Here is a 14,105-nt window from a genome sequence, read left to right as displayed (position 1 = left end):
AAATGACAAAAAAATTAAAAAAACCCCACAAAAAATAAAAAATAAATGACACAAAAAATTAAAAAAAACACAAAAAATGACAAAAAATGACTAAAATAAATGACAAAAAATGACAAAAAAATGACAAAAAATAAAAAAAAAACACAAAAAATAACAAAAAATGACAAAAATAAATGACACAAAAAATTACACAAAAATGTCAAAAAATTAAAATACACAAAAAAATGACAAAAAAATGACAAAAAACAAATAATTTTTGCAATTATTTAAAAAAAAAGCTAAAATAAAAAAATAATAATAATAATAATAGGAAAACGTTTCAAAAAGTAAATGTTGCCTTGTAGCCACGGAAACGTCTCCTAAACCAGATACACGCAAATGTTCTCACACCGAAGTTTTTTTGGCTTTTCTTCCATGAGAATAATATAAGTAAAATCAAAAGAACTTTATTTTGACAGCGCCGCTTTCTGTGAGCGGAAGTGACGTTTGTCTCCGGTCAGATCAGGAAGCGGTGCTAAAACCATCTGATTCCCCTGAAAACATGACCCAATGTTGTTTTCCTGCTGCACCGGCCCGTGTTCTGTGACAGCGGGGCTTTAACTGAGCCACAGCCGGCCCTCCGAGCACCTTTCCCGGGGCGGAGCAGCTCCAGCTCCCGGTGCTTTTCGTGGATTCACAGAAACTGAAACTGAAGCTGCAGAGTTTGTGCCGCGGCTGTGCGGGAGCAACAGGCTGCGACATGGCGGACAGGGACAGATGATATCCCCGTGACAAACCTCCTGGAGCGGCCCCTGGAGACCCGCGGGTCTGACCGATGGCCTCGCCTCACTCTGGGCTGAACCAGCGGGCCCTGGCGGCGCTGGACGTGGCTCTGCGGGTCCCGTGTATCTTCATCATCGATGCGGTGCTGAACTCCTTCGCCTCCGCAGAGCCGGGTCCCGGTCCTGGTGCTGAGGCCGGGGCTGGATGGGCTGGAGCCGCGGGGAGGCTGTCTGTCCGGGCCGGCGGTGAGTGCTTGTGCCCCCGGGGCCGGAGCGGCGGCTCGGTGTCAAACCCGTCAACGCGCTGACAGCTAGCGGCTAATGCTAAGCTAATGCTAAGCTAACGCGGCTAATGCTAACGAGGCGCTGTCAAACTGTTTACAAACCGTTTATTAACGTCTCCGCGGGCCCAGAAATTCCCTTAAATATAAATACAACCCACTGAAACCAGGTCCGCCTGACTCACGCACTGTTTGAAAGAGACAAAGTGGCGAAACTTGTGTTTATCAAAGTTTCTGGGTCAAAAGTCGATGAGTGACTTTAGCTTCTGCGACTTGATGAACAAGTTACTCTTTACATAATCCACTTTGTAAAGTCATTTCTGCCTGAGCTGCTTCTCTCAAAGGTTTTATTAACGTGATTATTGTCCTTTTTATTGTTAGAATAATTATATAATCCTGGATCTAATGTGGACTTTGGATTCTGTTCACTTTTCTCTGTCGTCCACATTAAAGAGCTTTGGATCCATTTTCTCAAAACCAAGGCCTTGAATGTCATTAACCGCTTAACCCCCGCCTTAACCTCCTACCACCCGCCTTAACCTCTTAACCCCCGCCTTAACCTCCTACCACCCGCCTTAACCTCTTAACCCCCGCCTTAACCTCTTAACCTCCGGCTTAACCTCTCACCACCCGCCTAACCCTGACCCATTCCGTCCTCTTTGGCTGTTATATAGGCCTGTGTAGCACCTCATTTGAAAGCTGAGACCCACAAAACTGATCTTTTTCCTCGCGGTGTTGTGTCGCCTTTTGTGTGTTTTTCTTTCTTTCTTTTTATCCATTTTTGTTGAATTTTGTTGAATTTTAGTCTTTTTTTTGTTGAATTTTTGTCATTTTTTTGTTGAATTTTTGTCATTTTTTTGTTGAATTTTTGTCATTTTTTTGTTGAATTTTTGTCTTTTTTTTGTTGAATTTTTGTCATTTTTTTCTGAATTTTTGTCACATTTTTGTTGAATTTTTGTCACATTTGTGTTGAATTTTTGTCATTTTTTTGTTGAATTTTTGTCATTTTTTTGTTGAATTTTTGTCACATTTTTGTAGAATTTTTGTCATTTTTTTTTTAATTTTTGTCATTTTTTTGTTGAATTTTTGTCATTTTTTTTTAAATTTTTGTCATTTTTTTTGTTGAATTTTTGTCATTTTTTTGTTGAATTTTTGTCATTTTTTTGTTGAATTTTTGTCACATTTTTGTTGAATTTTTGTCATTTTTTTGTTGAATTTTTGTCATTTTTTTGTTGAATTTTTGTCACATTTTTTTGTCATTTTTTTGTTGAATTTTTGTCACATTTTTTTGTCATTTTTTTGTTGAATTTTTGTCACATTTTGTTGAATTTTTGTCACATTTTTGTCACATTTTTGTTGAGTTTTTGTCACATTTTGTTGAATTTTTGTCACATTTTTGTCACATTTTTGTTGCGTTTTTGTAGCGTTTACATCCTTGTTTTCTCATTTTTTGTGGCTGTTTCGGTGCTTTTGTCCATAGAATCTTTCTGATTGACTGGAGAGAATGGGATCCGTTCAGGAGTTGAGAGGTTTAACTGAGCACATTTACCCACAGCTGAAGCTTGAGTGACGCTTCATTTGAAAGCTAAGGCCTGTTTATTGTGACTTTCCTGTGTCTCTTGTGTTCCGTGTTCTCATGTTTCTTCTTCTTCAGGCGTGCTGCTGTCGGCCGTGGTCCTCCTCCTCTCCCACAAAGCGCTCCTGCGTTTCTACTCGCTCTTCCTCGCCGTGCTCCTGGCGTCCGCCTCCGTCCTCATGAACTACTACGCGGCGTCGCACACGGACCTGGGCGGGGCGGTGCGGGACGCGTCCGCCTCGCCGTCCGCCTCGCCGTCCGCCTCGCCGCTGCCCCGCTCCGGCGCCCCCGTGTGGCTGGCTCTGGCCTCGGTGCAGCTGTGCTTCGGCGTGGGCTTCGTGGCGCTGCTGAGGGTGCGCCCCCTGCTGGCGGCGGTGGTGTTGCTGGTGGTGGAGATGCCGCTGTGGGCGATGGCGCTGCAGCTGCGCCTGGACGTGCGGCAGCTCGTCGCCGTGGCGTCCGGCCTCACGCTCGCTCTGACCACCGTGTTCTGCCTCGCCGCACGACTGCGCTGGCTCTACTACTCCTGCAGGTGAGGTCACAGTGTGTACAAGTACTAGTACTTCAATCAAAGTACTCCTGCAGGTGAGCTCACACCGTGTACAAGTACTTCAATCAAAGTACTCCTGCAGGTGAGGTCACAGTGTGTACAAGTATCAGAAAGTACTTCAATCAAAGTACTCCTGCAGGTGAGCTCACAGCGTGTACTCAGTAAGTACTTCAATCAAAGTACTCCTGCAGGTGAGCTCACGCCGTGTACAAGTACTTCAATCAAAGTACTCCTGCAGGTGAGCTCACAGCGTGTACAAGTACAAGTACTTCAATCAAAGTACTCCTGCAGGTGAGGTCACAGCGTGTACAAGTACAAGTACTTCAATCAAAGTACTCCTGCAGGTGAGCTCACAGCGTGTACAAGTACTTCAATCAAAGTACTCCTGCAGGTGAGGTCACACCGTGTACAAGTACTTCAATCAAAGTACTCCTGCAGGTGAGGTCACACCGTGTACAAGTACTTCAATCAAAGTACTCCTGCAGGTGAGGTCACAGCGTGTACTCAGTAAGTACTTCAATCAAAGTACTCCTGCAGGTGAGCTCACAGCGTGTACAAGTACAAGTACAAGTACTTCAATCAAAGTACTCCTGCAGGTGAGGTCATGGCGTGTACAAGTACAAGTACTTCAATCAAAGTACTCCTGCAGGTGAGCTCACGCCGTGTACAAGTACAAGTACTTCAATCAAAGTACTCCTGCAGGTGAGGTCACACCGTGTACAAGTACTTCAATCAAAGTACTCCTGCAGGTGAGGTCACAGCGTGTACAAGTACAAGTACTTCAATCAAAGTACTCCTGCAGGTGAGGTCACAGTGTGTACAAGTACTTCAATCAAAGTACTCCTGCAGGTGAGCTCACAGCGTGTACAAGTACAAGTACTAGTACTTCAATCAAAGTACTCCTGCAGGTGAGCTCACAGCGTGTACAAGTACTTCAATCAAAGTACTCCTGCAGGTGAGCTCACGCCGTGTACAAGTACAAGTACTAGTACTTCAATCAAAGTACTCCTGCAGGTGAGCTCACAGCGTGTACAAGTACTAGTACTTCAATCAAAGTACTCCTGCAGGTGAGGTCACAGCGTGTACAAGTACTAGTACTTCAATCAAAGTACTCCTGCAGGTGAGGTCACAGCGTGTACAAGTACTAGTACTTCAATCAAAGTACTCCTGCAGGTGAGGTCACAGCGTGTACAAGTACAAGTACAAGTACTTCAATCAAAGTACTCCTGCAGGTGAGCTCACAGCGTGTACAAGTACAAGTACAAGTACTTCAATCAAAGTACTCCTGCAGGTGAGCTCACAGCGTGTACAAGTACAAGTACTTCAATCAAAGTACTCCTGCAGGTGAGGTCACAGCGTGTACAAGTACAAGTACTAGTACTAGTACTTCAATCAAAGTACTCCTGCAGGTGAGCTCACAGCGTGTACAAGTACTTCAATCAAAGTACTCCTGCAGGTGAGGTCACAGCGTGTACAAGTACAAGTACTTCAATCAAAGTACTCCTGCAGGTGAGGTCACAGCGTGTACAAGTACAAGTACTTCAATCAAAGTACTCCTGCAGGTGAGGTCACAGCGTGTACAAGTATCAGCAAGTACTTCAATCAAAGTACTCCTGCAGGTGAGCTCACGCCGTGTACAAGTACAAGTACTAGTACTTCAATCAAAGTACTCGGATTGGTAGCGCTCAGGACTATTGCTGTTTCCTCCGTTAGCATTGTGTTAGCTGTAGCGCTCAGGACTATTGCTGTTTCCTCCGTTAGCATTGTGTTAGCTGCAGCGCTCAGGACTATTGCTGTTTCCTCTGTTAGCATTGTGTTAGCTGCAGCGCTCAGGACTATTGCTGTTTTGTTTCCTCCGTTAGCATTGTGTTAGCTGCAGCGCTCAGGACTATTGCTGTTTCCTCTGTTAGCATTGCGTTAGCTGCAGCGCTCAGGACTATTGCTGTTTCCTCCGTTAGCATTGAGTTAGCTGCAGCACTCAGGACTATTGCTGTTTCCTCTGTTAGCATTGTGTTAGCTGCAGCACTCAGGACTATTGCTGTTTCCTCTGTTAGCATTGTGTTAGCTGCAGCGCTCAGGACTATTGCTGTTTCCTCTGTTAGCATTGTGTTAGCTGCAGCGCTCAGGACTATTGCTGTTTCCTCTGTTAGCATTGTGTTAGCTGCAGCGCTCAGGACTATTGCTGTTTCCTCTGTTAGCATTGTGTTAGCTGCAGCGCTCAGGACTATTGCTGTTTCCTCCGTTAGCATTGCGTTAGCTGCAGCACTCAGGACTATTGCTGTTTCCTCTGTTAGCATTGCGTTAGCTGCAGTGCTCAGGACTATTGCTGTTTCCTCCGTTAGCATTGTGTTAGCTGCAGCGCTCAGGACTATTGCTGTTTCCTCTGTTAGCATTGTGTTAGCTGCAGCGCTCAGGACTATTGCTGTTTCCTCTGTTAGCATTGTGTTAGCTGCAGCGCTCAGGACTATTGCTGTTTCCTCTGTTAGCATTGTGTTAGCTGCAGCGCTCAGGACTATTGCTGTTTCCTCTGTTAGCATTGTGTTAGCTGCAGCGCTCAGGACTATTGCTGTTTCCTCTGTTAGCATTGTGTTAGCTGCAGCGCTCAGGACTATTGCTGTTTCCTCTGTTAGCATTGCGTTAGCTGCAGCGCTCAGGACTATTGCTGTTTCCTCTGTTAGCATTGAGTTAGCTGCAGCGCTCAGGACTATTGCTGTTTCCTCTGTTAGCATTGCGTTAGCTGCAGCGCTCAGGACTATTGCTGTTTCCTCTGTTAGCATTGAGTTAGCTGCAGCGCTCAGGACTATTGTTGTTTCCTCTGTTAGCATTGTGTTAGCTGTAGCGCTCAGGACTATTGCTGTTTCCTCTGTTAGCATTGTGTTAGCTGCAGCGCTCAGGACTATTGCTGTTTCCTCTGTTAGCATTGTGTTAGCTGCAGCGCTCAGGACTATTGCTGTTTCCTCCGTTAGCATTGTGTTAGCTGCAGCGCTCAGGACTATTGCTGTTTCCTCTGTTAGCATTGCGTTAGCTGTAGCGCTAAGGACTATTGCTGTTTCCTCTGTTAGCATTGTGTTAGCTGTAGCGCTCAGGACTATTGCTGTTTCCTCTGTTAGCATTGTGTTAGCTGCAGCGCTCAGGACTATTGCTGTTTCCTCCGTTAGCATTGTGTTAGCTGCAGCGCTCAGGACTATTGCTGTTTCCTCTGTTAGCATTGTGTTAGCTGCAGCGCTCAGGACTATTGCTGTTTCCTCTGTTAGCATTGTGTTAGCTGCAGCGCTCAGGACTATTGCTGTTTCCTCTGTTAGCATTGTTCAGGCACATGTATGTTGTATGTTCAGGCACATGTATGTTGTATGTTCGGCACATGTATGTTGTATGTTCGGCACATGTATGTTGTATGTTCGGCACATGTATGTTGTATGTTCGGCACATGTATGTTGTATGTTCAGGCACATGTATGTTGTATGTGCAGGCACATGTATGTTGTATGTGCAGGCACTTGTATGTTGTATGTTCAGACACATGTATGTTGTATGTTCAGGCACATGTATGTTGTATGTTCAGACACATGTATGTTGTATGTGCAGGCACATGTATGTTGTATGTGCAGGCACTTGTATGTTGTATGTTCAGGCACATGTATGTTGTATGTTCAGGCACATGTATTTTGTATATTCAGGCACATGTATGTTGTATGTTCAGGCACATGTATTTTGTATATTCAGGCACATGTATGTTGTATGTTCAGACACATGTATGTTGTATGTTCAGGCACATGTATGTTGTATGTTCAGGCACATGTATGTTGTATGTTCAGACACATGTATGTTGTATGTTCAGACACATGTATGTTGTATGTGCAGGCACATGTATGTTGTATGTGCAGGCACTTGTATGTTGTATGTTCAGGCACATGTATGTTGTATGTTCAGGCACATGTATGTTGTATGTTCAGGCACATGTATGTTGTATGTTCAGGCACATGTATGTTGTATGTTCAGACACATGTATGTTGTATGTTCAGGCACATGTATGTTGTATGTTCAGGCACATGTATGTTGTATGTGCAGGCACTTGTATGTTGTATGTTCAGACACATGTATGTTGTATGTTCAGGCACATGTATGTTGTATGTTCAGGCACATGTATGTTGTATGTTCAGGCACATGTATGTTGTATGTTCAGGCACATGTATGTTGTATGTTCAGACACATGTATGTTGTATGTTCAGGCACATGTATGTTGTATGTGCAGGCACTTGTATGTTGTATGTTCAGGCACATGTATGTTGTATGTTCAGACACATGTATGTTGTATGTGCAGGCACATGTATGTTGTATGTGCAGGCACTTGTATGTTGTATGTTCAGGCACATGTATTTTGTATATTCAGGCACATGTATGTTGTATGTTCAGACACATGTATGTTGTATGTTCAGGCACATGTATGTTGTATGTTCAGGCACATGTATTTTGTATATTCAGGCACATGTATGTTGTATGTTCAGACACATGTATGTTGTATGTTCAGGCACATGTATGTTGTATGTTCAGGCACATGTATGTTGTATGTTCAGGCACATGTATGTTGTATGTTCAGGCACATGTATGTTGTATGTTCAGACACATGTATGTTGTATGTTCAGGCACATGTATGTTGTATGTTCAGGCACATGTATGTTGTATGTTCAGGCACATGTATGTTGTATGTTCAGGCACATGTATGTTGTATGTTCAGACACATGTATGTTGTATGTTCAGACACATGTATGTTGTATGTTCAGGCACATGTATGTTGTATGTTCAGGCACATGTATGTTGTATGTACAGGTACGTGTTCCTGTTGCTCCGGCACATGTATGTTGTATGTTGTATGTTCAGGCACATGTATGTTGTGTGTTCAGACACATGTATGTTGTATGTTCAGGCACATGTATGTTGTATGTTCAGGCACATGTATGTTGTATGTGCAGGTACGTGTTCCTGCTGCTCCGGCACATGTATCGTATCTACGGGCTGCAGCTGCTCCTGGAGGACACCTGGAAGAGGATCCGGTTCCCGGACGTTCTCCGAGTCTTCTGGATCAGCAGGCTGACGGCTCAGGCTCTGCTGCTGATGTACGTGCTGAGGGCGGTCAGGAGGGACCACCCGGACCACAGGGACCACCACACAGGAGACCACAGTCAGGTGAGGCCACAGTCAGGTCAGACCAGAGTGTTCCTCAGGGGTATGATGGTGATGTTCCTCATGTATGACAGTGATGTTCCTCATGTATGACAGTGATGTTCCTCAGGGGTATGACAGTGATGTTCCTCATGTATGACAGTGATGTTCCTCATGTATGACGGTGATGTTCCTCATGTATGACAGTGATGTTCCTCAGGGCTATGACAGTGATGTTCCTCAGGGGTATGACAGTGATGTTCCTCAGGGGTATGACAGTGATGTTCCTCAGGGGTATGACAGTGATGTTCCTCATGTATGACGGTGATGTTCCTCATGTATGACAGTGATGTTCCTCAGGGGTATGACAGTGATGTTCCTCAGGGGTATGACAGTGATGTTCCTCATGTATGACGGTGATGTTCCTCATGTATGACAGTGATGTTCCTCAGGGGTATGACAGTGATGTTCCTCAGGGGTATGACAGTGATGTTCCTCATGTATGACGGTGATGTTCCTCATGTGTGACGGTGATGTTCCTCATGTGTGACAGTGATGTTCCTCTGTAGACAGTGATGTTCCTCATGTATGACAGTGATGTTCTTCATGTATGACGGTGATGTTCCTCTGCAGACAGGTGAGCTGTGGGAGTTGGGCTCTAACCTGATCATCTCTGGATGTGACTCGACTCTGACGGTGCTGGGAATGAGCGCTGTCATCTCCTCCATCGCTCACTACCTCGGCCTCGGCATCCTGGCCTTTATCGGTAACTACACATGCTAAACACGCGCTAAACACGTGCTAAACACGTGCTAAACACATGCTAAACACGTGCTAAACACGTGCTAAACACGTGCTGAAGATGTGCTAAACACGCGCTAAACACACGCTAAACACGCGCTAAACACGTGCTAAACACGCGCTAAACACACGCTAAACACACGCTAAACACGTGCTAAACACATGCTAAACACGTACTAAACACGTGCTAAACACGTGCTAAACACGCGCTAAACACGCGCTAAACACGCGCTAAACACGCGCTAAACACGCGCTAAACACGCGCTAAACACGCGCTAAACACGCGCTAAACACGCGCTAAACACGCGCTAAACACGTGCTACACACATTAGCACCAGTATTCTAACGCAAACATGCTAGCATCAGTATGCTAGCGCAAACATACTAGCACCAGTATGCTAGCGCAAACATACTAGCACCAGTATGCTAACGCAAACATGCTAGCACCAGTATGCTAACGCAAACATACTGGCACCACTATGCTAGCGCAAACATACTAGCACCAGTATGCTAGCGCAAACATACTAGCACCAGTTTGCTAACGCAAACATACTAGCACCAGTATGCTAACGCAAACATGCTAGCACCAGTATGCTAGCGCAAACATACTGGCACCAGTATGCTAGCGCAAACATACTAGCACCAGTATGCTAACGCAAACATGCTAGCACCAGTATGCTAACGCAAACATGCTAGCACCAGTATGCTAGCGCAAACATACTGGCACCAGTATGCTAGCGCAAACATGCTAGCACCAGTATGCTAACGCAAACATTCTAGCACCAGTATGCTAACGCAAACATGCTAGCGTCAGTATGCTAGCGCAAACATACTAGCACCAGTATGCTAGCGCAAACATACTAGCACCAGTATGCTAACGCAAACATACTAGCACCAGTATGCTAACGCAAACATACTGGCACCAGTATGCTAGCGCCAACATACTAGCACCAGTATGCTAGCGCAAACATACTAGCACCAGCATGCTAGCGCCAACATACTAGCACCAGTATGCTAACGCAAACATGCTAGCACCAGTATGCTAACGCAAACATACTGGCACCAGTATGCTAGCGCCAACATACTAGCACCAGTATGCTAGCGCAAACATACTAGCACCAGCATGCTAGCGCCAACATACTAGCACCAGTATGCTAGTGCAAACATACTAGCACCAGTATGCTAGCGCCAACATACTAGCACCAGTATGCTAGCGCCAACATACTAGCACCAGTATGCTAGCGCCAACATACTAGCACCAGTATGCTAGCGCCAACATACTAGCACCAGTATGCTAGCGCAAACATACTAGCACCAGTATGCTAGCGCAAACATACTAGCACCAGCATGCTAGCGCCAACATACTAGCACCAGCATGCTAGCGCAAACATACTAGCACCAGCATGCTAGCGCCAACATGCTAGCACCAGTATGCTAACGCCAACATACTAGCACCAGTATGCTAGCGCAAACATACTAGCACCAGTATGCTAGCGCCAACATACTAGCACCAGTATGCTAGCGCCAACATACTAGCACCAGTATGCTAGCGCCAACATACTAGCACCAGTATGCTAGCGCCAACATACTAGCACCAGTATGCTAGCGCAAACATACTAGCACCAGTATGCTAGCGCAAACATACTAGCACCAGCATGCTAGCGCCAACATACTAGCACCAGCATGCTAGCGCAAACATACTAGCACCAGTATGCTAGCGCCAACATGCTAGCACCAGTATGCTAGCGCCAACATACTAGCATCAGTATGCTAGCGCAAACATACTAGCACCAGTATGCTAGCGCCAACATACTAGCACCAGTATGCTATGGATGTAGCGATTTTGGTAAATATGACTTTTATAGCAGCAGGTTCAGCATTTTTGGCTCATGGGCCTGAGACATAAGTCTATTCAGTCGTGTTTTTTATGTTTTCGTTGCTTTTGTGTCACTGTTTTGTTCACAAACTCTGGGCCAGTGCAATGCCTGATTTGAAAGCTAAGATCTTCTAGTGTTTTTTAAACATGTGTAAGATTTGAGTAAAACATGTGTGTGTGTCCTCAGGCTCGACAGAGGAGGAGGACAAGCGTCTGGGCTTCGTGGCTCCGGTTCTGTTCTTCATCCTGGCTCTGCAGACGGGGCTGAGCGGCCTGGACCCCGACGAGAGACTGGTGAGGTCATGTGACTCTCTGTGGTGCAGGTCATGTGACTCTCTGTGGTGCAGGTCATGTGACTCTCTGTGGTGTAGGTCATGTGACTGTGGTGTAGGTCATTTGACTCTCTGTGGTGCAGGTCATGTGACTCTGTAGATGATGGAAGGGCCTCTGACTCTCTCCTCTCTGTAGATCCGCCTGAGCAGGAACCTGTGCCTCCTCCTCACGGCGGTGCTGCACTTCATCCACGGGATGACGGACCCGGTGCTGATGTCTCTGAGCGCGTCGCACGTGTCGTCTCTGCGGCGCCACCTGCCTGTGCTGCTGGTGTCTGCGGCTCTGCTGGTGCTGCCCGTGTTCCTGTCGGTGCTGCTGTGGCGCCACTACGCCCTCAACACCTGGCTGTTCGCCGTCACCGCCTTCTGCATCGAGCTGTGCCTGAAGGTGAGACGCCTTTATACACACCTACAATCACTACAAACACTACAAACACTTACAACAGCCACTACAACAGCCACTACAACAGCCACTACAACAGCCACTACAACAGCCACTACAACAGCCACTACAACAGCCACTACAACAGCCACTACAACAGCCACTACAACAGCCACTGCGCCGGCGCCGTCACCCACCAGCTTCTCTCCGCAGGTGCTCGTCTCCCTCACCGTGTACGGCCTCTTCATGGCGGACGGCGTCTCCTCCTCGCTGTGGGAGGGGCTTGATGACTACGTGTATTACGTGCGCTCTACGGGCAGCGTGATGGAGTTCCTGTTTGGCGTGGTGATGTTTGCGAACGGCGCCTACACCATGATGTTCGAGGCGGGCAGCAAGATCCGCGCCGCCATGATGTGTCTCCACGCTTACTTCAACATCTACCTTCAGGTGAAACATTAACGCCACACGCCTGAAGAACTGTAGCCGAGCTTAAAGGGTCTCAATGTGTGTTTTCACAATAAAAGCCTTACATGGCGTTTTCACAATAAAAGCCTCAAATTTATGTTTTCACAATAAAAGCCTCACATGAAGTTTTCAAAATAAAAGCCTCACATGGCGTTTTCACAATAAAAGCCTCACATTTATGAAGTTTTCACAATAAAAACCTTACATTTATGGCGTTTTCAAAATAAAAGCCTCAAATTTATGTTTTCACAATAAAAGCCTCACATGAAGTTTTCAAAATAAAAGCCTCACATTTATGAAGTTTTCACAATAAAAGCCTCACATTTATGTCGTTTTCAAAATAAAAGCCTTACATTTGTGATGTTTTCACAATAAAAGCCTTAATTTATGGCGTTTTCACAATAAAAGCCTCACATTTATGAAGTTTTCACAATAAAAGCCTCACATTTATGTCGTTTTCAAAATAAAAGCCTTACATTTGTGATGTTTTCACAATAAAAGCCTTAATTTATGGCGTTTTCACAATAAAAGCCTCACATTTATGGCGTTTTCAAAATAAAAGCCTCACATTTATGGCATTTTCAAAATAAAAGCCTCACATTTATGTCGTTTTCAAAATAAAAGCCTTACATTTGTGATGTTTTCACAATAAAAGCCTTAATTTATGGCGTTTTCACAATAAAAGCCTCACATTTATGGCATTTTCAAAATAAAAGCCTCACATTTATGGCGTTTTCAAAATAAAAGTCTCACATTTATGGCGTTTTCACAATAAAAGCCTCACATTTATGGCGTTTTCAAAATAACAGCCTTAATTTATGGCGTTTTCAAAATAACAGCCTTAATTTATGGCGTTTTCAAAATAAAAACCTTAATTTATGGCGTTTTCAAAATAAAAGCCTTAATTTGTTTTTTTCAAAATAAAAGCCTTAAATTTATGGCGTTTTCACAATAAAAGCCTTAAATTTATGGCGTTTTCACAATAAAAGCCTTAATTTATGGCGTTTTCACAATAAAAGCCTTAATTTGTGGTATTGGTTAAATTTGGGTCGTTTGCCCTGTGCCTTCAGGCGAGGAACGGCTGGAGGACGTTCATGAATCGCCGCGGGGCCGTACAGAAGATCAACTCCCTGCCTGAGCTGAAGGGGGCGCCGCTGCGCGCGGTGGGGGACGTGTGTGCCATCTGTTACCAGGTAGAAGTCCTTTAGATTGGGGTAAAGCCGCAGGGTCAGAGGTCAGAGGTTAATCAGCCATGTTTCTCTCCCAGGAGTTCACGGCGTCGGCGAGGGTCACGCCCTGCAGCCATTACTTCCACGCCCTCTGCCTCCGGAAGTGGCTCTACATCCAGGACACCTGCCCCATGTGCCACCAGCGCGTGCACCTGGAGGAGGCGGGGCCGGGGGCGGGGCCTCACGAACCGCCGCCGCAGGAAGAGGAGGAGCCGGAGCGCGAGGCCGACGAGCGCGGCGCCGAGATCAACGACAACGACAGCATCGAGTACGACTCCGACGAGTGGAGGACGGCTGCCACGGCAACCGAGGAGGAGGAGGAGTTTATGGACCAGGACTCAGACTCCGCCCACGAACACTGACCGCGCCCACATGAGGGTCTGACTTTATTTATGAAGCGCGGAGCGGAGCAGGCGTCTGGACCGGGGACTTTCAATACAAACTAAAGGGCTTTTGTGAAACGCTCGAATCAAGCTACAACCAAAGACGAAGAGACTCGGAGACGAAGAGACTCAGACTCAGAGACTCAGAGACTCGGAGACTCGGAGACTCGGAGACTCGGAGACTCGGGGACTCGGACTCAGAGACTCAAAGCCGACCGTGTGAATCAGGTTTATTTTGTGAATAAAGGCGACACTGGAATCTCTTCTTCTGTGTTTTTGTTTGTCTCCTGCTCAGAGCTGCTGTCACACA

General features: G+C 45.8%; 1 protein-coding gene across 1 annotated transcript; it reads left to right on the top strand.

The window, feature by feature from the left end:
- Window positions 1-470: 470 nt before the first annotated feature.
- On the top strand, window positions 471-13,833 carry rnf139 (ring finger protein 139). Its single transcript, XM_079583141.1, has 9 exons — window positions 471-1,007; window positions 2,697-3,150; window positions 8,138-8,351; window positions 8,961-9,093; window positions 11,192-11,298; window positions 11,473-11,724; window positions 11,932-12,165; window positions 13,254-13,376; window positions 13,451-13,833. The coding sequence occupies exons 1-9, from the start codon at window positions 815-817 to the stop codon at window positions 13,772-13,774; spliced, it is 2,034 nt and encodes a 677-aa protein (XP_079439267.1). The 5' UTR covers window positions 471-814; the 3' UTR covers window positions 13,775-13,833.
- The last annotated feature ends 272 nt before the right edge of the window (window positions 13,834-14,105 follow it).

The sequence above is a fragment of the Gobius niger genome (genome assembly GCF_951799975.1).
Source record: "Gobius niger genome assembly, contig: SCAFFOLD_62, whole genome shotgun sequence".
In the NCBI taxonomy this organism is placed as follows: Eukaryota; Metazoa; Chordata; class Actinopteri; order Gobiiformes; family Gobiidae; genus Gobius; species Gobius niger.
This window is presented reverse-complemented; position numbering and strand designations above follow the sequence as displayed.

Coding starts and splice junctions, on each gene's coding strand:
- rnf139 (XM_079583141.1), top strand. CDS start 815: ATGGCCTCGCCTCACTCTGGGCTGAACCAGCGGGCCCTGGCGGCGCTG. Junction 3,151..8,137: donor TGGCTCTACTACTCCTGCAG/GTGAGGTCACAG, acceptor TTGTATGTGCAG/GTACGTGTTCCTGCTGCTCC. Junction 12,166..13,253: donor ACTTCAACATCTACCTTCAG/GTGAAACATTAA, acceptor CTGTGCCTTCAG/GCGAGGAACGGCTGGAGGAC.